The sequence below is a fragment of the Cephus cinctus genome, unplaced genomic scaffold (genome assembly GCF_000341935.2).
Source record: "Cephus cinctus unplaced genomic scaffold, Ccin1 Ccin1_scaffold0885, whole genome shotgun sequence".
Lineage (NCBI taxonomy): Eukaryota > Metazoa > Arthropoda > Insecta > Hymenoptera > Cephidae > Cephus > Cephus cinctus.
In genome coordinates, this window is record NW_014333464.1 from 89575 (window position 1) to 114370 (window position 24796).

At 37.0% G+C, this 24796-nt stretch overlaps 1 protein-coding gene across 10 annotated transcripts in view; it reads right to left on the reverse strand.

Moving 5' to 3' along the window:
• Nucleotides 1-4870: 4870 nt before the first annotated feature.
• Nucleotides 4871-24796, reverse strand: part of LOC107271082 (probable ubiquitin carboxyl-terminal hydrolase FAF-X) — a 28663-nt gene continuing 8737 nt past the window's right edge. For 5 of the 10 annotated variants that reach the window (XM_025088328.1, XM_025088327.1, XM_025088324.1 and 2 more), the window contains 26 exons: nt 24137-24394; nt 23964-24062; nt 23163-23437; nt 22745-22946; nt 22119-22448; nt 21300-21634; nt 20547-20787; nt 20289-20426; nt 19733-20002; nt 18953-19580; nt 18188-18468; nt 17309-17560; nt 16609-17210; nt 16228-16401; nt 16014-16155; nt 13939-14243; nt 13526-13776; nt 13244-13446; nt 12933-13129; nt 12706-12833; nt 12124-12290; nt 11781-12046; nt 11403-11632; nt 10692-10894; nt 10260-10534; nt 4871-10135 (listed from right to left, as the gene is read on the reverse strand). In XM_025088328.1, coding sequence (XP_024944096.1) covers nt 9886-10135; nt 10260-10534; nt 10692-10894; nt 11403-11632; nt 11781-12046; nt 12124-12290; nt 12706-12833; nt 12933-13129; nt 13244-13446; nt 13526-13776; nt 13939-14243; nt 16014-16155; nt 16228-16401; nt 16609-17210; nt 17309-17560; nt 18188-18468; nt 18953-19580; nt 19733-20002; nt 20289-20426; nt 20547-20787; nt 21300-21634; nt 22119-22448; nt 22745-22946; nt 23163-23437; nt 23964-24062; nt 24137-24394 — 6702 coding nt within the window. In that variant the 3' untranslated portion in view covers nt 4871-9885. Of the gene's footprint in view, nt 10136-10259; nt 10535-10691; nt 10949-11402; nt 11633-11780; nt 12047-12123; nt 12291-12705; nt 12834-12932; nt 13130-13243; nt 13447-13525; nt 13777-13938; nt 14244-16013; nt 16156-16227; nt 16402-16608; nt 17211-17308; nt 17561-18187; nt 18469-18952; nt 19581-19732; nt 20003-20288; nt 20427-20546; nt 20788-21299; nt 21635-22118; nt 22449-22744; nt 22947-23162; nt 23438-23963; nt 24063-24136; nt 24395-24796 lie in introns of those variants that run through there. The other 5 variants (XM_015746679.2, XM_025088330.1, XM_025088329.1 and 2 more) reach the window with 5 other exon arrangements.

A 24796-nucleotide genomic window follows, 5' to 3' on the forward strand; every position in this document is an offset into this window, starting at 1 on the left:
TCTGTGAAAAAATAACTTATATAGTTTTTGATCATCAACATGCTCAGTAGTATACGAATTTGCTTGTTTCAACTGATAAACCCTTAACGTTAAATGTTTTAGTTCATGGATGGTTAAATGCGGAAATTCTGATAAGGCATTGTCTTTTACTTCTTGCCAAATAACCCTTTTTCTTGCCCAGTTTTTCCGTATTATTCTATTTTCTAATTCATTACAATACTATTAAAAGAAGATCGGGGACTAAGTTGAAGTTTTGGAAAGAAAATATAGCAATATCAGTCAATCAGTACATTATCATATATTATCCAAAAATCAATTTATTTATTTTTTTCCATAAGCGTAATGTAGTATATTTTTATGTAATTGTGTACCATATATGTGAAAATCGTTTTGTATACAAAGTAACTATATAAATATCGCAAAAACTACAAAAATGAAGTATTTTGCAAAACAAGCCAAGTTTAGCGATTATTATCATAAAGGTTCTATCAAGTAACACAAAAAGTATGTTTTTAAAAACATATCTTTTACATTATAAAAATAAACCGTCGCAGGATACTTGGTAAATGTGAAACATCAAGATTATATAACACTGGAAGAATATAATGTGGAATATTAGGTATTAAGAATGAGAGCAAAAAACTTCCGAATTTTGTTACAATAATTTGTCATCTGGACAGCGTCGTCTCACCATGTTGGAATATAGACGAGTCAGGCGTGCGAGGTTAGGGGGGATGTGCAAGCGAGCGACGCGCAGATTGAAATGGAGAGGAGCGCACACAGTCGAATAAACAGTGTGGCGTCATCTCAAAAGTGCTGGCTCACCACGTTGGAATATACCTAGACGAGTTAGGCATAAAAGCGTCGTCTCACCCACGTTGGAATATAGACGAGTCAGGCGTGCGAGCTTAAGGGGGATGCGCAAGCGAGCGACACGCAGATTGAAATGGAGGGGAGCGCACACAGTCGAATAAACAGTGTGGCGTCATCTGAAAAGCGCTGGCTCACCACGTTAGAATATACCTAGACGAGTTAGGCATAAAAGCGTCGTCTCACCCACGTTGGAATATAGACGAGTCAGGCGTGCGAGCTTAAGGGGGATGCGCAAGCGAGCGACACGCAGATTGAAATGGAGGGGAGCGCACACAGTCGAATAAACAGTGTGGCGTCATCTCAAAAGTGCTGGCTCACCACGTTGGAATATACCTAGACGAGTTAGGCATAAAAGCGTCGTCTCACCCACGTTGGAATATAGACGAGTCAGGCGTGCGAGCTTAAGGGGGATGCGCAAGCGAGCGACACGCAGATTGAAAGAGGGGAGCGTACAGAATTGCACACAGAGATGAGCGTCGCCTGAAAAGACGACGTCTCCTTTTCTGTGCCCTGCACAACGCGCTATTAGATGTTTCATATTATAAAAATAAGAAAAATCTAGATAATAAACTTCAAAAAATACGATTTAGGGGGGCCGATAAAGGGCCTTATCAAATTTCTTAGTTTAGTCAGCATAGCTGTGCACGCGTTACATAACAGCGATAATGCATGCTTCCAAGATGCCATGAAATATTTGTTTGAACAATTACTTGCATCCGTTTAGCTCTCTAGTTTATTTTCAATATTCTCTGAGAGATTATTGATGAGAACAAAATATAAGGATTGTATGAAATGATTAATAACAAATAAATATTGTAATTAATCAGGAGTGGAAATTGATTAGCTGTATAACTATCGATAAGACTCGAATCCTTTGAATTCTTTGTATGTTGATTTTCATTGATGTTGTTTGCCTCTCTTGTGCGCGGACTACTTGGCAGTAGTAAAGCGATTGCTGACAGTGGGGGGTAGCGACCGTTGGCAGCCCTTACCTATAGCTTCGTTAAGAAATCTTCATCGCTACACGACCTTGATTCCCGCTCGCTTCCGAGCCTGGAAGTTTGATTACTATGTCTTCCATCTACGGGTCCCTAGGCCATTTTTAGTTGTTACGCATTTTTGGAGCACCGAAGATCGGAGGACTATGTTGTAATTTACACACCGAAGGACGAAAAGAGTGGTAATTTGATGTGGAAGTTCTGGGGACGAAATAAACGGATATTTGTCGTGATTGTTATTTTAAAACCCTATTTTGAGATACGTTCTTACTTCGTGACTCAGAGGTACTCATACTAACGCGAGGAACACTCTGAGGTTTAATCTCTTGTATTTTGGAACCTGAAATTACATGGAAACATCCTAGTTCGACTCCTTACATGTTACAGTACAATGGAACGAAATTTGATTATCTGAAAAGGGAGAATAAAGAGCATCGATAAGCTATCGTTGTAAGTTACCATAATTAAAAGTCTTTCGCATAAAAATAATTCATTAATTACTTAGACGAAATTTATTAATAATCTTACTACTTGCTATAGAGAAGTACCCAAGCAGAAATTTATTCCGGCGGGGATCCGAGCCGCATCAGGCTGTCCCCTAACTGATAATCTGGCCCAGATCATGCCGCTCTTCCGACCCTGATGTGGCATGTAACGGCATTTCTGATCCGGCCCACATTAGGGAACATATGTGGTCCTCTGATCATGCCCTGATTGGTATTATATCCGGTTGCCTGATATTGATATACATTAGATACACGTATAGACGTTAAAACGACAAACAGGTAACATTTTTTAAAAATATCGTAGGTAGGGAGTAATCCAGTGTGACGTATTAGGCCTTGCTTTCGAGGGGTAGGAGAATTCCTGCAAATTATAAATTAGTTTGTTGATTCTAAACAATTTTATATAGAACCAACGCGATGGATTGGACTACTAGGTGCTGCAAGTTAGAAGCTTTTATCACCTCTTCGTCTCCTATTCAGAATTTTATAGAGTTTGGAGCTTATCGGCTCATTGACCCACTTTTGCTTGCGGGTATCCCTGTCCCTCTGGTGGCCGGTGGTTGTATTACATGTATATAGTTTCATATTAGGGCGATTTCAGTGTTGCCTGATTTCACACCTAATACAGCAGCTCTTAATAACGCCTGACTACGGCCAAGTCAGATTTTCCATGATAGGGCTTGCCGTGAAATTACCTGATACAGGCCAAGTCAGGCTTTCCGTAATAAGGCTAGCTGTAGCCTGCTCGGGACCTGATCCTGGTCAGGATCTATATTTCAGGCTGACCACATTTACAAATGTTGTACTGATGCATGATCAGGGCAGGATCTGGGCCTCATCCGACTATTCTGATCAGGCATGGCATACCGATACCAGATCCGGACCTGATACGACATTAGGCAGCCTGACCAAATTTCTGCTCGGGACGGAATAAGGGCAGATTACGACTTCTCCTGTCCCTTGATTTGACGATTGTTTATACTTATATTTTTTACGAGGAACAGGTACAATTTCAAATTAGAGTTCTACATTATTACTGATCCTGATGGTGTTTCAGTTAAAAAAAATCGTCCTCATTCGGCCACTGCTGTGATGGGCTTCTAATAAAAGGTTAGACTCGGATTATATTAGCTCACAACTATACTTTTCTGATTGCTAGTGATCATGATAGTCGTTTAGGTAGATAAAAATTGTCCAACCACACTCGGGTATATAATACATACCTTTTAAAGTAATTGAGATATGGACATTTACCACTCTTTGATTTTTTATTGACATTCACTACTCTCCGGTCCAGAGATGCTAAATCCACAGTCAAACCTTGGCGCCACGGGTATCGTAGTATTGTCCACGCCACTGCTGATCGCTTCTTTGGAATTAATCGATTTCACTAGTGTGAATTGCCATTACAAAGTTTGATGTCATGCCAATTAGAGCAGTTAGTGTAATAAGACTGATTCTTTATTTTGTTCTTCTTAAAAAATACAACCTTAAACAATTGTCAAGTCAAGGGGCCGAAGAAATCGTAATCTGCCCTTATCTCTTGTAGAGTCACTCCGTGTAGCGTTAACCGCATACAGTTATTATTTTTATATTAAGTACCGTGTAGAGTTGTAGAGCCGTGTAGAACTGGATTCCACTCCAAGCAATTAAATTTTATAAGTTTCAATAGTCGGTAATGAAGTTACCATATACGGCTGGACGGGACAATGAACCCAAGATCCTCTGTTGTACATTTTCTAATAAAAAAACATACGTATTTCAAACAGTCGATATGGTTTATCACGCTTTCCCGCGCGGCATCAGGTTAGCGGATGGCATGATCAAATTCGCTTTGATACGAAGCAATGATTTTTTGTAGAAATTCACACGGAATTCTCGCGGTTTATCATACAAACAAAGGAAAGCATCTGCAGTTACTCGTGTAAGCAAAATAACATTTTAAGAGCTATATTATTTTTTACATAGTGCTTTTATATAAATACGCTTTACATCGTTGCGTTTCTACGAAATCTGAACGAAATGTCTGTTACCTTTCTGCAGTGTAATTATCTCGAAAAAAGTGGGAAATTAATGCAGGATACTTTTACATTAGCAAATTCAGTAGCTACAATCGAAATTTCATTAGCATTGGCATATGTGTATTAAGTCCACCCGTATGTATTTATACATATACTATGTGGCAAACATTGTAAATTTTTCTTATCCATTGCATTCCGAAATATCCGAGAATATTTCGATCGACCGCAGTGTTCATTGCTAATAATGAAATGCATACAGTTTTCTTCGAGTTTCTCATGCGAAATTCGCTGTTTACAGGGTGACTTTGCAATATTGGTAGAAACAATGAAAATGGCTCTCTTCCGTGCACTACCTTCGTTAGAGTCCGTGACTTGAGGCCAGTCTCTCGTAAAAAGTGTCTTCGCTCCGTTTCTGGAGGTTCTGTAAATGGGAGAGGATGACTTGCTGCTATGAGAATTTCAATGTATAATATTGCTAGTATATATCGAATTAACATTTTATTACATTCGTTAGAAATAATACACAAACGCTAAGGTCTCGTGTCCGGTTCAGGAGCGAAAACCTTAATGAGGCCGGCCGCGCCGCAACGGAGAGGACGTCGCGCGTCGAACTTTTCGAAAAGCCCAGAGGAATAAGAGAGCTCGTGAGTCGGCTCGAAACGAAGAGAAGTAAGGATAGGAGACTCGCGAGAGACACTTCGAAAAGTTTAACGCAAGCTCATTCGTGAACTTTCTGAAAAGTTTGAAAACGAGCGTTGCCCCTTTTGAGAAGATTGGATTGCTGTTTGATCTACGTGTGTGCTTGAAAGGGCTTCGGAAACGTCGGCCTTTTCATGAGGCTCGAAGCAAGCATCGTTTTCTCGAGAAATTCGTAAGACACCGAATATGCGTGTGTCTGTGCACGATGATCTCAACGGTAAGCTTTCGACGTGCTTGCGAGTTCGGCCGTACGAGTTTATCCAGGCAAATAAAATGCATACATAAATGCGCTATTAATAAATATTACAAAAAGAGACGACTTTGCTCTTCCTCTTTCTCTCACTCTAACTTTGTCATTATCCCCAGTTCTGTCTCTTCGTTCAACTTTTCTTTGCGATTCTTTCTTGCGATTAGTATCGCATATTAATTGCGCCATGGCCTTTTACTGAATTGCATAAGAAACGCGTTTCGCCGTTCTATCGGTACAAGGCGTTGGAAATTTTGTATTACTTCTACAATCTTTACTTTTTGGTATTATTATTATTATTAGCCCACATTGCGTAGAAGCTGGTCATTAGTGTGGGTCAATAGTTATAGTAACGTGATCGATAAGTTTAGACCAACGATGGTCGAAGGCGGATTAACAATAGTAACCAAAACGTATGACATTTTATTAGGTTAGGTTTTACTACGAATTATGAAATTTAATTTATTTGCTAGCATCACTAATCCCGAGCCATTAATTATAACACTATTATTATTATCCCATACGCTTTTGTTAAAATTAATTTTCGTACGGGATGATAATAATTACTATAATTATAATAATTGTAATGCAATAAAAATACAGGTCGTAAAAATAATAACAACAACAACAATAATAATAATAAAATTAGAAATAGAAATAATACAATTGTAAGAATGCTAATAATGGCAGCGTAATGGATGGCTCAGGACTAATAGTATTTTGAATCGATTAATTATAGGCAAGTTAATTAGTAGATCGTTAGGGATGGAAAACTGCAGGACGAATCGGGAATAATGACTTGCCCCCGATCTGTCAAAATGAATAGTCGCAATTAGTATGGAATAATAATTATTATTTAATTGCAGTCTCGTAAGTTGAGGGAGAATCAGGATCCGGTATAGGGCGTTTAAAAAACAGTCAATTGTCCCGATACGTTAAACGAGTAAAAATTAGTGTGGAATAATAATAATAATTATTATAGTAACAATGTTTAATAGTAATAGTCTCGCAAATTTATAGGCATCTCATAAATAGTCAATTATCGCAATCCATTAAAGTAACAGTCGAAATTAATATGCGACAATACAATTGGATTCCCTATTATGGCGTTACAGCTCATTTGATTCGATAACAAAATTCGTTATATACAGCACAAATGAAAGGTTTCGCCTAAGGAGATCCACAATCATCTCCGCACGTATCAGAAAAAAAATTAGGAAAATTAGTATGCGACAATTCAGGCTGGCGCACGATACAGGGCAACTCACACAACAGACTTCATATTTACAGCACGAATTAAAAAAGAAAAAACGGAAAGAATGGCCAGACGGGATTTGCTCTTCCGTCTGTGTTACTTTTCGGTGAAATCGAGCGAAAGACTCGACACTTTTCGCAAAGCAGCGACCACCGACGTCACACGAGGATCTATTTGTTGTTCGACACCATTCGGAAGTGATCCTGGTTTACAGGAAAATACTCGCAATTATTCGAATGCGTTTGGCGATTTTCGATAGTGTTCTACGTCACTCGTATTTCCGGTGCTATCGCTTCGGCACCATTGATAACGGCTGATTGATATTGATGAACCGATAGCCGATCGATTACGGAAATAATCGAGTGGATCCTACAGTGTGGCAATTTAAAAATCATGTATTACAGATAACTCCCGTCATTGTATTAATTAATAAGTAGAAAATGGCATCCAGAGGGCGACGCGGTCGCGAATAAAAAATGCCGAACACGCTTCGCTCCAGTGCGACGCGAACTCAAGCTTGTATTATAATATTATTACAATATTCAGGTATTATATTAATTTTTTATTACTCATAGTCCATGTTTCAACCCTTCTGCACCCATTTTTCCTTCAGGCTTTCTTCTTACTTCTCCTCTTATTCGTTTTCAATTCTTCTCTCAGCTTACTCTTTTTCCTCCTTCCCCCTCTTCTCATATTATATCGTTTATGTACATGTATTTGATTTTCTACAGTGCAGTGGCGCTTTCACCCTTTATTCGCGGCATTTTAATTTCGCTCTATCCTCATTTCCGTCGCCGTTGAGTTTCGAACACTTTAAAAAGTAGCCTCGGGTCGCCATTCATCTCCACGAGCTAATGTCTCCAAATAAAATCCTGGAGCATTTTCTTTTGTCCTTTTCTTATCGACTGATATAACTACTATCAACGATACTATCAAAAAGGCGCTAAAAGCTCGAACGGAGTGTCTGGCAATTTTTCTCGGTTTCGATACGAAGCAAGCTTTTCTGTCATTTCTTTGTTTTGAATTGGTAACGAAAAGAAGTTATCTCTTTTACACATATGCCGATACACCTTCGTTAAATTTAACTTTGTTGCAATACCACGAAATCCTTATCCATCTTCTTTACTTTGTCCGTATATATGTATTCCGAAGACTTAAAATTTGTATAGTTTATCGATTTTTCATGGAACCAACATATTGTTTCTGTCCGGCAGGATACATCGACGTTAATTTTTTTTTTAGAAAGCTGGTTGCAAGAAAAATACGAGTTCGACAAGTAGTAAATTCTGAGGTATTTGCTTTTAGGATCAACGATGATCCAAACTGGCAATGGTTAATCCCTCGTTAAAAAGAAACCTTGCATGCAGTATTCCTGCTTTATAATATTCCAGTGAAAACTTTTTTTTTATTGAAAGAAAAGGAAGAGAAAAGTTATGACTACAAGTGAAAATGACACTGGAAATCACAACATTTTAATTCACATCATTTTTCTCTCCTCATTTATAGTGATTTCAGTTAAGACTTTTCGTATGAAAGAAAAGAAAAAAACATTGTCTCTCCAAAGTATGAAGAAAACAGAGATAATGGTGAAAATAGATATAAAATTAATTACAATGAATCGGATTAGATCTAGCGATTATACGAGCAAAGTATATAATCTCTTAAGAAATGGATAAAAATATAAAGTGAAAGTGCCGAAGCTAAACCGAGAATAATAGGTAATAGCAGTCTCCCGTATACTCGATTGATGTGTCATACAATATATGATATACAATAATTTTCCTTGGTATTCATCACATATAAAAAGCAGTTCTATATGTACATATTTCGTCACGAGTCTCTAGGGAGTAGGGCGGGGGCGCGCATTTGTTGTCTAAGCGACTAATCAATCGCTGAGAATTCAATTAGCCAGCTTGACAATGAAACAAACTACTCGATTAAAAACCTCCAATTAACTGACGGACTTTCCATTAATTTTGCATTGTTTTTACTCGAATGATGCATTGTCATCACTGCTGGATTCTCCGATAGTTTCTATGATTTTCTAAATTTTTACCATTCTTTGCACTTGCCCTTCCTTTCCCTTTCCGCTTTCTTTTTCTCTCTCCCCTATTTCCTCAATCATACTTCATTATTTTTACCTTCGAATGGGTCTAATAAAACGGACGAACGGCCATTTTATGAAAATTTTAAAATAGGGCGGAAAATTGAAGTGACAGGTTATGGCATTGATCTCTATTTATATTCAGTTTCAGCACTTTTACCTCCTTTTACCCTCGTTCCTTTATTTGGGCCTGAGTTACGTATGAATATTTGGGTTTCTGTTTGTTCGGTTATTTTTTTCTTGTCTCAAATCAAATCCAGTGTTAATATTCTTGATTTATTTTTTTCATTCTTTCACTTATTTCTCATCTTGCTGTATCATTGATTTTCTTAATTCCATTTCGTTTGATTCGCGTCATCTTCATTCTTTATGTTCAATATTTCGCTGCTTCATCCTTTCTAGAAATATTATTTCTCTCAACAAAGTTCTGACCCGCAGTCGACTTCTCGAAGGAATCTCATGGTAACGATTCAAGATATTTATGGACTTAATGGAGCTCTCGTGGAAGCGATTTCCGGATCGACGATTAAGTACACTGCCGATTCGTGATATCCGAGGTCGACAATCAATGGGAACCATGATTAAAAATCCTTAGAGAAATTTGAGGCAACGACGGGTTGGAACACGTGCACACAGCTGCTATACATTTATACAACCTCTCTTACCATTACATCCTTTAGCCATTTTTTTGTATGCAGTACTGTAACTTTCAAATGCCGCCTTGTTTTCCTTCGACGTTTTCTTACTCTCTTCGTAGTCCCTTCCAGTTTTTCTTTAATTTTTAACTAGAAGTTAACGAAAACGAATTTCTCGAAGAAAAAAATCCACGATGTACCGACGGATTACGTATCGGAACTCGACTGCTATACATTTATATAATACATAACCTTAACCTGTCCCTTATGGCGAACCATTCTAATTGGTATCCTTTCGAAGCTGCCGACGAACGAATGATCGCTTATTTCCATTTCCTTTGAGTCTTTTTTACTACTTTACTTTCCTTATTCTTCCTTTGTGTCGCAGTAAGATAAAGCAATTCCAGTCGTCGCGAGAGAATAAATAGACTCTCATCTTAGATTTGGTTTATCCATACACAAAGTGATGATCCTAAGCTGCAACACCGGCTTTCGTAGACGATTCTCCGTAAGGCGCAGCACGTTGATCAATCAGTTTCACCGTTCATTATGAGTCCTGATTGGTACCTTCGGTGCATCGGAATTTAGTCTCGCAGTTTTGTTGTAGTTGCTGTACATGCTGCGGGCTGTGCACCGGTGATGGGCCAGCGTGTTGTACTTGTTGTAGTTGTTGAGGTTGTGATTCATCCTGTAACTGCGGTTGCTGTATTGGCAGCTGCTGCTGCTGCTGCTGCTGCTGCTGTTGTTGTTGTTGCTGCAGCTGTTGTGTTATCGTCCCATCCGGTTGTACAGCGTAACTGAAACACGCAGTTAACATTGCCATCGGTAATTTAATTGGATAAATCTGAACCGGAATTTACAAAATAATCTCAATAATAATGGATACATATTTTTTGCTTGTTTTTCTTGTTAGTTAATTACCGTTCTTTCGATCTCCACTGTACATTTAATCCACGCTTATTAAATCTGAAGTGAGTTTGTTGCTGTTCATACTTTTCAGATTCTTCTACGCACTCTTCACTAGCGTCCTCTGCTTCCTGCTCGTCTTCGGGACACAACTCGTAGGCACGCTCTAAAGTCTTCTTAGCGCTGTTGCTGCGCTCTAGGAAGTAGCCATTAGTTGACTCGTTCGACTGAGCTGGCGGTGACCAATTATTGTATGCATGGGTATATGGTGCTGCTGAGGTATACGGCCTCTGTAGGTTTAGAGAAATAAAATAACCGTAATAATGACTGCACTTATTGTACAATATGCTGCCAAACAATTCAGATTCAAGGCGAAATATATGTTCGCAATGAAAAAATATTGTTGTTAAAGTTTTAAGCGAAATCAAATAAAGGACAGTGCCAAACCTTATCCAGCTCGTCTTGCAACCAATCGATGGCCAGCATCCACTTGCGTCGAAGATCCGGACTATGGTGAAGCAGCTGATGTGCCGGCCGACATTTACTGAAGAGTTGTACCATACACTTGATGCACTGATACGCTCGTTTTTGGTAGTGGCTCTTACTTCGCTGTATAGTCTCGAACAAACCTTCCCTCTCGTCTGGTACTCCTGGATAAATTGTTCCCCATATATTATGGTTATCCATTGTCTATAAAGTGAAATCTGTGTGCAATTTGCAAGGAAAACTCGTAATTTTTTACTCTCCAATTCATTTACGTTACGTGACACATCTTGTAGATTATTTAAATAATTTAATGTCCATCGATGCTTCCGATTTCTAATAATATTAAATTATGCAACGATTGAAAAATTATTCGTGTTCAAAGTCCGCTTTTAATATATGCGGCGAAGTAGAATGACGACAAATCCTTTATTTGAATATAAAGGCGTGAAGTACAAGACGAATTAAAATAATTGAGCAATATATAAAATAAAACTAAACTGCATGGAAGTTATATTATAAACATAGCTGCGTTATGGTAGTAATCATGCACAAATAAATGAAGTTTTAACGATGAAGTAAAATAAAAAATTAAGTAACTAAACTTTGCAAAAACTCTTACAAATGTTTGTAGACAATGAAAATATAGAGGAAAGTTATCTATTGACTAAGTACCTTTGAGTGCGTTGTGAACACGATGCGTTTGCCAAGAATCCTCCATGAGCAACATAGCTAGTAGAAGATCTGTGTGATGTCGGAGCTCGTGCGTGTAAGCAAATCCAATCTGCCATAGAAGTTCACTAAGAACTGTTCGGGATAAATGTGGATTTTCCCAACAACAGTACTGAAGGAGCTTGACAGTGTCTTCGGTAACGTTTGCATCTTCTATCAACTTCTTCATGTAGCTATGTTATCCAGTAAAAAAAAGTAAAAGTACATTTGACCATCCAGGTTATTCATTCGGATACAATTATCAAATCTTTACCAAAGGTAGGTATATTTTATACGTTCCTATGCACGTATAATCAGTTAAAATCGTGAATTTATACATACCTAGTTCGAATAAAGAGTATCTCTGCCGCCTGGGGCTGAATTGGCATGAGGTAGTCAGGTTGACACGTAGGCTCCCCATAAGGATTGAGCAATGGTGGCACCCCTGTCTGTGCATGACTCGATTGCGTTCTTGAAGATACATCACAGCACCGGATTAGCATACTGACAACTTGATGCAATTTTGTAAGTTCCGGATACTGGTATTTTATCGTAGGTCCAGGGCCCTCGTCAATAGCAACCAGCATAAAGGTTACTGGTACGTTAAGCTGTATCCAAAAGTATGTTATTTATTGTGCCTTTTAAAGGTCAGGGGCACAATTATAATTCCTCTCTGGATACTTACCTTCAGAAGCTGAGCCTTTTCGGCAAGACCCAGCGAAGCATACATGTGGAATAACGAAAAGTAATGTGGAAGATGACGGCCATGATCGGATACTTCTCGATGCAATAGAGAAAGAACTGCATGCAATAGATGGTCACTAAGCGTTGCCGTGGGGTCCAACAGAATCGCTACAATGGAATGTTTTTTTATGAAGCCAAGTATATATACCACAGTTTAACATTTCTGAATATTATATTCCAATTGATCACTGTTTTTGAATTATAAACATTGCAGCATTCGTTTAGATACACGTGACCTATAGTTCAATTTTTTTTAAATATATTATTTTTAACATTTCTTATGCTTTCAACTCTTCATCGTATCTTTTTTATACTTAGTATGACTTTAGTTAAGTTTATAAATTCTTTCCGTATGGACTCTATTTACATGAAGGTAGTATTTGGTGACATCCTCAACTATTTAATTGCGCGGATATTAGAAGATAATGCTTAAATGTATCCAAGCATGGGGTGGAAACACAGGAAATTCAAATGTCTACATACAGGGAAACAAATATAATAATGTTCACAAAAGGACGCTTACTCGGAGCATTGAGACTAGGAGGCACGCAGGGACCATCCTGCAGAGAGAAATGGGCTAGGAACACCAGTATTTTTAAGAAGGCGGTTCTGACTTCTGTGCTGGGGCAACTCAATAAGTATTCACAAAATCTGAAAAGAAGTAACGAACATTATTTCATATTGATTATTGACCATTGAACAAGATAGCAGTGGTGACGAATTGAACGTATTAATCTGTAACACACGTACCTGTGTGGATTATTGAAAAGAACGTTGTGGGCGAACCACGAGCGAACTGCTTTGCTACAACGCAAATGATGACAAAGAATGTCGTACCAATCCGTAGCTGTTCCACGAAGTGTTTTTTTGGTATGAAAACCAGTGTAAAAGAGAAACCTTGAAGCCAATTGTACTGACAGCATGGCCAATTCTTCAGCTTCTGGGCTCTGTAAGCGAAGATAAATATTGAATACCGATTCACAAATTACACGTTTCGTATCTACTATTGTATTAACAGTAAAGAAGACAATTCAGAGGACATTCATCTATAATATACATACGATAAATTGAGACAGCAAGTACTGTACCAGTTTCTCATTAAGGTTCTGTCGATTAATAGTATGCGGATTACAGGAGACGAGTTTGCGTACAAATTGGAAGTATTCGGCACTGAACTGGTTGCGGTTGTGCATGAATTTTATGTTTTGTTTACGCACGCTGTACTCTATAGCCGGTGGCATCCTCATCACTCCGAGCTTTGTGTCTGTGGACATCAACTTTTAGTGTTTTTTCCAATGCATACGAGAATGAAAAAGAAAAAGATTCACGGTATGAAGACTTACAGAGAGAAAGCTCATTTACGCTCTTCATCAACGAATTTTCCTCAACGTCCAATCGTGTATAGAAAAGCATATAAGCGTTCCACCAACGTTTCTGACGACGGTAACTCATCCGCTTCAACATGTGATCGAATACTTCACCCATGTAATCACCACCAAAACATTGTGATTTCATTTCTTCCTCCTCCTCCATTTTACATTCTGTTACGTCACCGTCATCGAATTTGTACCATTTTGCTGTGCCGTCATTTTGCCTAAAACGATTTATCATGCCGAAATCAATGTATGGTTATGAATAATTTTAATGATACGTATAAATTGTGTCAACCTTTTAATATAAATAATCGAGACATTTTCTCGTGTTGAGGAATAACGTCCTAACAATAATACTAGTTTAACATACTACAAATTCATACCTGTGTAAAATGTAGGAGTAGTAATGGCCACCGCTGGCCTGTCCACTGTGAACCACGATACCGCTTAGCTGATACTTAGTACACGTTCCCTTGTTTGCTTCCTCGAAGTCGCAGTCTATTACTTCTCCTTCGAGTTTCGCTAATCCTGAGACTGTGTAGGGCTCCATGTCCAGATCTCGTGGGAATTCAAAGTAGTCGTTGAATTTTATAGCGCAGACCCGTTCAAAGTCGTATTCAAAACGCTTCAATTGTATTGCCAGGATTGGAGGTAGTTTCTTCACGCAGAGCCGCTTCACCGTCACGACCTGCGTCCAGGTTTACATATTAACTTGAGTTATCGTTACGTTATATCCACCCAGTACATGCTCATAATAATTAGATTTTAATAAATAAAGTTTTCTTATATATGATGTGTAATTGGAAATGCAACAAATAGACTGACTGACATTAAATTGACAATACGTTTAGGTTCCTGGAGTATTGCTCAATAATATTATGTATTTTCTTACATTGACGCATCAAATACGATAATGTGATAACATTATTTTTTTCCATTACGAATGCTGAGAAAGTTGTGTTATATCGAGAAATTTGATTTCTTTCAATAAAATTGAATAATTTCGTCACTGTTAAAGATTCAGTTGATTCCTTGAACTCATTCGCTTTGAATATCTGACAACTGAACTTTCAACAGCAGAAGAAACACAGTTTTCTTTCTGTCAATACGAAGCAATGACTAATGACCTTTTATTGGTTACTATTTAATTATTATACCAAGGCAGTGACATCAGATTTAAAAATTAACTATTGAAAAGGATAAAATACATCATTAATTCCTATGATGAACTTCGATAGGTAGATAGTATACAGGATGGACCAATAACTTTTTCCACCTAGAATATTTCTGTTATTTGTAATAATTTCAAAAAATGCTTCATATAAAACTTGTACGGTGTGGAGGGGGACATAATGTAATGTTATTATTTTTTTGTGAGGTTGGAGGGGTAAAAGAGTTTTCAAGGTCAATTTCACTTTTTTAAATGGGATGCTACATTTTTTTCGTCGCTATGTGATAACCAGTATTGAGGCGATTTCAGCAAGCTACTATAAATGTCATTTAAGTTCAACTGTGGTAGTAAAATAAACTTATATTGTATAAACGCAAATGGTCGATACTTTGATCATCTGATGTACGTAAGTTTATTTTACTATCACATTTGAACTTAAATGACATTGATAGTAGCTTGCTGAAATCGCCTCAACATTGGTTATCGCAGAGCGACGAAAAAAATTTAACATCCCAATTAAAAGAGTGAAAATAACCTTGAAAAATCCTTTACGCCTCCAACCTCGGAAAAAATAATATTACATTATGCCCCCCTCCATACCGTACAACTTTTGAATGAAACATTTTTTGAAATACAAATAACAGAAATATTCCAGGTGGACAAAGTTATTGGTCCACTCTGTATAGCATAAATTTAGAAAACTGGTTATCTTTTATAGTCAGAAATACACAGTGATATCACTACCAGTATCCTGGAAATGTTTAAAAGCTGTACGAATTATGCTTTTTATTGTTTGTTTAAGTTGAAAGGACAGACGTCCCGTCAAATGAGAACGTTGCTTAAAATGACTCGAAAAAACTAGCGAAATAATACAAGTAAAATATTAAAACAACAAGCGTACTATATTACATTTTTTTTGTCTTATACAAACAATTAATACCTACTGAAAATAATTGTGCATTAAGTTTACAAAATTACATTATTATTGATATTATACGTCTAAGCAATCGAGGATGTTTTAAGCAATGACACAAAGACAAAAATATTAAATAATTTGCCGACTAACATTCAATGTTCTAGTTTTATATTCGATCAAGATTTAACCAGTCGAAAGACACGCGACATGAAGAATAAAGTTTTCTTGTGCAAATAACAGATCTAACGAATAACATTTAGAATTCAAAATGCTTCCGCCATCTCTTCATGCGACAAATGTTAAGTCTTTCCAGGACTATCTAGTGCAACATAGACAAATCTAAGTTATCATATTCAATGAATATAACTAACCTTTTTGTTGCACTTGTCACAATGGTAGGCGTCGGCACCCTCAAGTAACTCTCCCTTGACGTATTGCTCGAGCGAATCGAGGAGATTGCTGTGGTTGCGAATGTCCACGCTGATAACGCTGAACGGCTCCTCCTTGGAGTACCTATGGGTTTAGGATAGCATCTTGCTATTATTGTCTACTGGGTAAGCCCGGGGCAAGGAATTATCGGGGTACCTATGTGGGCAACCTTTGCAGATCTTCTGGTCGCTGTAAGAGCCACCTAATATCTTCCCCATTATTTGCTCGTGCCCAAGTGCCTTCAATGCTTCATCCAGACTTTCTACGAGACTCATGAAGAACTCTACAGCATCCTGTTGTTCCCTTAGATTAACAGGTTCCCCTTGAAGCCTGTAAAGTGATTGAAATATTCTTAACGTTCTCAATTGACAACAGCTATCAATATGTCTAACAAATCATGATTGAGGATAACTTCAATATTTTTAAAACCTTGATATTATTGTTATAGTACAACATATTAACAGCATTAGTGCATTAACAGAAATATATTAAATAAAAAAAAGAGTAAAAAGACGATAACAAATTTAATTGACTTACTTGAAGTGTTTCCAGAGTCCTCGAGGTATGTAATATTGTAATTTACTGTAAGCAAGGTGCCCGAAGATAGCTTGGACCTGTTTCAAAATTCCTATATTGTACTCCTTACGTGACTCATCAGCGCCACATTTTTCCTCATTCGAGTCATTATCGTTGGCCTCAATGGTCTGCTCGCCGTCGGCTCTTTCCTCACCAGAAAAGTCTTCGTTGAGATCAGTAGCGGCACCTTCGGCAGCCAATAGGCCAACTCTAATGCTCTCAACCATATAGAGTTGTTGGAGTACGGAGTTCATGTAACAAGTAGCGCCAGCATTTTTTAAACCGACGAAGCCTTTCATAGGGCGCGGTCCAACCGGTGGTAAGTAATCCCACTCCAATAGTGGCTCGTCACGTTCCGAGTAGAACATGTCGGTCAGCATCGTCACTAACAATTTCATATTTGGCACGCATCCCACACATAAACCAACTAATAAATCAAAGGCTGCGCTGGTCGACTGTGGCGTTGTGCAGACTGGGCATGCTTGAGATGAACTCAGTTCACCTGTACTGCGTAATTGTAGCATAAGCCGTGAAGCAGAAAAAACAAAGTCCTGGACCAACTCCTGAAAATTATAATTATCGTTTTTAAAAATTAGAGAATTCTTTACCGTATGCTTACAAATTATTCTGTCTTGAAATATTATGTCAGATAAATTCTTACTTTAATGAGATTGACTCCACGTTTCTCGTCCGAGCCGAGTTCGTACTTCTTACTAGAAGGAAGAAATGCTAAAAGTTCTTTGGTAAGTCCGAGGTGACCCTCGAGGACAGCTTCTTCTACTTGTACCTCGCCGCTTTCAGCAACGTTATCCCGAACCTTTTTGAGCCACGCAATCTCGATGTTCAAAAGTGTTTCCGCAGTGGACAGAGGACAACCCGAAATATGAGCGAAGTTTAGTAATCTGCATAGAAGCTGTATAAAGCAATCGTGATATTAATTTGCTATATCAATATATAGTATATGGTATACAAAAGTACATAATAATAATAATAATTCACTGCAGTAATCCATATAACACGGCACATAATAATGTATGTTAGAGTAATAAAAGTTCAATTGTTTTATATAATCCTCAGAATTAGTCCTCACTATAATAGGTGTTATGCTCTGGGACTTTATATTTGGAGAAACGTGCAAATTGCCAATAGTATATATGAGTTCGTTTAAATAACCGTAAAAAAAAATATTGTACATAGGAATAATTTAATTTAATAAGATACATCTATGACAATAAAAGGCGTATTGAAATTAATGCCCTACTTCGGCATGATAAGTATTACAATTTGACTGAAGAACATGATAATCTAGTTTGATACTGCGATTAATAGATTAATGAAAAGTATTTTATGTTGTAACTGATTAAAGTTTGAATAATGACTGTTTGTGAATGATAATGGATATCAGATATCTTACGAGGATGACTCCTGAGGAATGTAAAAATAAATAAAATGTTCCAAAACCAGGTAAAATGTCTAATAGTTAACATCTTTAACAAGAGTTCTCTAACTCAATGACTACTATATTTGAATCAAGGCTCACCTGAAAATATTCATGACTTTGCTTCGCATTTTCCATAACAGTTGTATTAAGAACCGTAAAGAGCAATGTAATAGAAAACTGCAGCGGTTGATGTCCGCTGCTGCACCACGTGGAGATCAAGAGAAATTGTTCGGCTGCGGCAATTCGTACTGCTCTAGCCGTACTAAGAAGTACAAGGTCTATGAAGAAGGTGTGCCATATTTTATCCCTTGTAAGCGACTCCAGAGCAGTAGGATTTAAAACCAAGGCTATGGTTAAAACTTCCAGGGCTTCCTTGCAAACTATCACAAAACATAAAAACATTGATGCTGTAATATACATCTTCAAATTGTATGAAACGTGTTCTGCATCAATTTTGTCGAATTAGATTTGCAAATATTTTCATATATAGTTAATCCACAAGCAACACGTAAACATTTGGATTTGGTACATTAAATGTCATAAGAATATAGCTCTTCAAAAATTGAAAAGGTGATGATTTCCCAGAGAATATATTCAATTCCATATATTCCAGAGGTTATTCAAAACTAACGCGTCACCTGACGGCTACGATAGCAATCGAATGGACCCTCTAATTTCAAGTGTTACGTTAGCCCTGAATAACACTAAGTGTATGATAATGTAAGAAACTTTGCTGTTAATGTCGTAACAAACTTAAGCGTTTAAGATTGAAAAGATATACCGATGTAACGTTAATTTTTAGTCGAACGACAATATAACGTCCTCGTATCAGGTAAAAAATAGAAAGTAAAGGTATTAATTTACCCAAGACATCATCATTATCTGGAACACGGTGTTCTTTCTGGTTGATTTCATGAACAGTATGTAAAAGATCGGCGGATGCGTTGACGTTATTAAGATTTCCAGACGAAGCAGCCCAAGCGAGTCTGATAATGGCTCTTATAGTGGCCATATCAGGTAGCTCCCACGAGAGAGCTTGAACAAACAATTGTCTACACCGATCTGATTCGGATCCTCCGGACAGCATTTGATTTGCCAGATACTGAGCAAGTTTAGCTGCTACGCTACGCAGCATGTATTCGGTATTCTGATTCGGTACACTATGCAAGGCTTGTTTCAGAATAGCAACTGGCCCACGATTGTTGTGCAAATGATTGTCGTGATTCTCTGGAACAGATCCAGACTGTTGCTGCACCTCGTCCATCACGCACGCCATTACATTTCCCACTATGGTTAAGAGAAGCTTGCAGAGTTTCAAAACAGTCAAGTATGCAGAACGTTTTGTTGACTCGTCCGCGTTTGGTAGGAATTTATTTTTCGTTAGCATGTCCAAGATGACGCCTGCTTCGCCACTTTTTATGAAATTATGTTGAAATTCGAATGCACGATCTGACATTGGATCCAGCGCTGGCATTAGCAATGTATATAAAACCTGAAATTCATTTTATATTGTATAATAAGAGAGTATTCCTGACTATAATTGAAAAACAGAGAGTGAATAAAATTGAATAAAACGTTGTACTTGTATAATAAAAGCAAATATAGAGTGGTACTGCTGTAACATTGTATGTCCCATATGCGTACCTCCAAGTTGTATAACACCTGGCTAGGACTGGCCGTAAAGAAAAGTGTATCAACACTGGTATTTTGTTCATTGCAAACAGGGCTTTGGGAAGGTTCATCGTCTCGCCAATGACCGAAAAGCCATTGCAATCTTGTTACAGTCAAAGTGTCAGGCGGTACAAGTTGCAATAAGTTTCGAGCTCCATCGCGCAGTTGCGGATGCTGGAGGTTGCAGCCAAGATCGGCCAATTGAAAGAAGAAATTTGTATACTCCGAGCGTTGCGACATAACCTAGAATAAAATAAATTAAACAAGTTCTATTAATATTACTTCAGACATTGTGACACTAAGCGTAGAATGCATCAATCTCAAATATTTCGAATTGCGATCTTAAATTTATTTAATTAGCACTTTAAACATTCCAAATCCATTGTTTCCTTACTAAAAAATTAAAATATAAGAATAATTCGGGTGAACCTGACTGTCAATCTGTACTACTAATGAATCCAAAATTTTAGTTCTGATAACAACAAAGAATAATACATTTCGAACAATATTTATTAATTATAGTACTCACCACTCCTGGCAAACTGTTTTCAGCTTCTAAATTTGGCCCATCGTACGGATGCTGTGGTGAACTTGTCGAACTATCGGAACTGCTGTCCGGTGAACTTGGCATATTGCTGTTCGCCTGACTGAGTTTTGCCGATAATAGCTGCAACAACAATACGATTCAAAATGTGTGTAGTAATAGAAATTAAAAAAGAGCATGACATTTGTAATGTAAATGCTGTTTCATCCTAAAATAATGTATATAATAAAAGAATGTACAAACCATCTTATCACGCAAAGGAATCTGTGACAGTAGTTTACGATCATCTGCCTGTTCCAAAGATTCGCCATTAATAAAAAGATCGAGTTTGACGTTCGTGCCGCTGGCTTTGATTCTACGAAGAATCTGTCTACGCAACGAGGCCAACGTATCGTTACTGTGTGTAAAGATGTCAATATCATCTACATTGCGTCCTGGACTTGCGAATCGGATCACTAACGACAGGTGCTTGCCTCGAGCTGCTCTGTAATTTGATTCATATACACATTTACACGCACTTTAACTAGTCGGAGAAATTTTTCCCAGTTACCATTATGTTAATTACAATAAACATATAATACACTTATGAAATAACCATTCCGTGATATATTACGCTACATAACAAATCATTCGTAGAGGTATCACAATATAAGGACGAGAGAGAGTGGTTCAGGTACTTTTTTGTTCTTTCCAATTTAACCCATTTGACCGACATTTTTTTCTCACACTTGCTGTGGACGCTACGAGATTAGCTCGTTATTTCGGCTGAATGGGTTAAGATGCCTAAAAATTATTTCTTTCTACTTATCACTTTTATTATTAAACGTTCAACAGATTAGCATAGTGTAGTGAATATTAATTTAATTCTCTCAAGAACCTCTTTTAATAAAGGGAGTTTGTATTAATGAGAATGTCGATAGAGGAATCGATACGTCAAAATCCCATTACGATTTTAATCCTAGGATGATCGAGGTAACAGATCAAATCGCCCCTCACCTGTGTAATGGAAGGATTTTTCGTTCCCCAGGAAAGGCAGTGTCGCATTCGTTAATATATTCCTGAAGAACCTTCATGACTCGACACATCTTAACAGCCTCCGTTCGAATTTTATTGGCCATTTGGTCCTCCCGATCCTCCTTACTGTCCAAGTAAACCTTGCTAAGCACGGAAACGGTATCAAAGTGCGCTCTCAGTCTGTCGATGCACTCGTCGATGTAAGTTGCATGAAACACGAGGACTGTGCTTTGTAATCGTGGCCCAAGATTCGTGTTAACTTCTTTCAGCAGTTCGATACCGCGACTAGCAATCTCTTCGGGGCCGTTTGTTACCACCTATTACAATGTAAAGTTCATGATAGATTTATACATGTTTCAAAATATTTATAAAGAATACATTTATACTTTTTTAATAGGAATAAAAACAGGGGTGAAGTACTGTCAAAATAACTCGTCCAATAGTAGCATAAGATTTCTAATTTTTCTAAAAATCCCTCCGAAAGAACTGAGATGCAGGAATGGTAATTTTCGGTAGTAAGATTCTTATAAATGAGCACTATATTGCTAGACACTATTAGAAAACGATAACTTTGTTTATATATATTTATATACAATAATCATCCTTTTACTATATTAATAGCACATATAACATTTTTGGCGAATCAAAACACCCTTTCTATATGTATTTTTTAAATGTTGTGATAAATCCTAAAATTAATCTTAATATTTTTGGTCTCTATGATTTTTGCTTTATAAGTATTGCTTAAAAATATCGTATAAGAATTCTGTAACACTAGAAATGATTATATTGGAAACATACCCTCCATAGATAGTCGGTCCCGATAAGTTCGACATCATCCATGAGAAAAGTTCTTCGCTTCAATTTGAGTTTTCCTTCTTTTGAATTGACAGCCTTAAAAAATCTTTCATAACACTTAATTCCACTTTCAGTAAGTAAGGTTGGATCAAGCTGGAGTATATTATTCTCAAAGAAATCTTTGTTAATTGCTGGATCCAAATCAGGCTCTTCTCCCATTAGTTTTGAAAACCACTTAAAACAAGCTTCACGGTCCGAAACAAAAACTGCCTGTTCTGCGAGGCATTGCCAAATTCGCTTCGCCTGGTCAGCACACAACCACAATTGGCCATCCTAAACAGATAAATAAAATTAGTTAAATTATATTGAATGAGAATCGTGTCAAAGTATTTCAATGCAACTCGAAAGATAATAAGGGTTCTTTCACATAATGACTTTAAGTAAATCACTAAATCATTTAAGCAAAAGTTAAGATTACATATTATAATTAATATCACATGGTCAATAAAAAAGCTTTAAAAATTACAACGAAATATAAAGAAAGATAAAAAAACTCGTGATTAAAGAAAATGATAAACAACTCACTAGTACATGGCTGTTTCAATATGCTTTATCCATTTAAAACTCACCTTTAAGAGAAACCTGAGAAAGTTAAGTCTCTCTTGAACTTGCATAATGTGATTATACCGACGATCAGGCATAAATGTATTTGCATCAATATCGGGATTCTCTTTGACCAACTGTCGCAGTTTGTCCATGTAATTAGTCAGACTATTCGTGACTAGGATCACTACCGAATGTTGAGCTTGTAACCGTTCTATTACTTCTTGCCTAAATTTAACATCAGTCAAAAATCATTGTTGGTTATTTTACATACAAAAGAATAATTATTGATAGATGGGACTAACAAAAATATGGATAATTGTCTCGACTGTACGACAAACTATTTGAGAGTGTGTAAGCTGTACAATGATTATGAAATACAACTATCGAATTTGTTATCGTAAATATACGAGTAGTAATTCCGTATATATATCTTAACTGTACCTGTAATACACGTGATGACTCCTTTGGCTGTGCCCCATGTTTGGATTTGGTTCGTATAAACAACAAATTTCGCGAATTTGTTTTAAAGCCGGAAGGGCCCATTTGTCATCATTTTTTAATTCTTCAACGCATTTATCCAACCAGATCGTCTTTTGAGCATCCCGTTCTTGCGAACATGAATAGTCTAGGATTTTTACATGGGCATTTAACGCCTGATCCATTATTTCTGTTGGCACCTCATCCGAGTGCGCCAAATTCCAGAAAAGAGTAAGAACCTAGTGAAAAAAGTTGTGCATATTTTAAGACTGCCTCGTGTTTCAGTTATTTACTTTTAGTTTAGTTATTAATTTTTACTACATACGCGAATAATTATTAGAAGTTTCTGCTTTTCAAGTTTTTAAGAAATCATGAAATATGTAAAAAAAAACTGCATGAACCGAATTTATTAGAAAGAACACTAATAAACAAGCAAACACATTTTATTGGCCAAATTTTATAACTGCGTAAAATTGACTGTCAATTAACTAATTAAATACGGTTGCTTCCTCAGCTTTGTTTCTGCTAAATATAAGCAGTATCAGGGTTGTTGCAACATACAACTGTTATTTTGCCTTTATCGCAAGTGTGAATCTGATATAAAGGTTGATTAATTAATGTATAACATTTGAAAAAAAGTTGACGCAAAAATAAACAACACTCTATGAAGTCTTACGACAAATGAATCTTTAAAAATTCGAAAAGCAGAGCGTATTAAATTTTTCTTATTGGGAAATGAAATATGATTTATAAAATGCTACGAACCTTATGAGCCATTACACCATCCTTGTCATCCTCTGCAAGTCTCCGAATGAGCTCCAACAGTTTTTCTCTTTGCTTCTTGTTTGCAGTCTTCCAATTTGACTGAAATGATATAAATCATACAAGGTCAGTTGAAATTCTATATGGAATATCACACTTCATACTAATGAAAATACCTGAAAGCATTCAAATAGATGGTCCAACTGTTCTGGACTAAAATCCCAGGCGAGTTTTGCGAGAAGGTCATGAACATTCTTAACAATGGCTTCGTGTTTACCAGCCTGCGCAGCCCATACAGCATCCAAATCATCCAAAGTTAATGCTCGCTCTTTAATTATGAATCGTAAAATCTTCTCTAGCTTCTCGACATATTGAGGTTGGTGCAACGAATCTCGAAGAACGATTTCCAGAACACCGTTATCTTTGATCCATTTCTGAAAACGATAAAGCGCTTGTATTTACAGATTTTAAATACTTGTCTACTTATATGCCCAATGCATTACATAGAAATGGCAACAATGAGAAAAAAGGCAATCAGAAGGAAAAAAGATTTTGGACTTCCCTATACTGCGCATTATTTTGTCAAAACATTATCATTATTATTATTGTTGTTATTATTATCGATCCACGAGTATGTTTTCTTTTGAGAGTCAGTAAAGTAATTCTTAGTACATTACACATGGCTTTTCATAAAATCACGAAAGCATATGCTAAAATGGAAAAGGAAAGTTTTAGAGGGAAACCATACATATGCATAATTTGTGTCCAAAATTGTATACAAAGCCGCGTGCGGTTTGCCAGAGACGATCTGTCAAAAAAAAAAAAAAAAAAAAAAA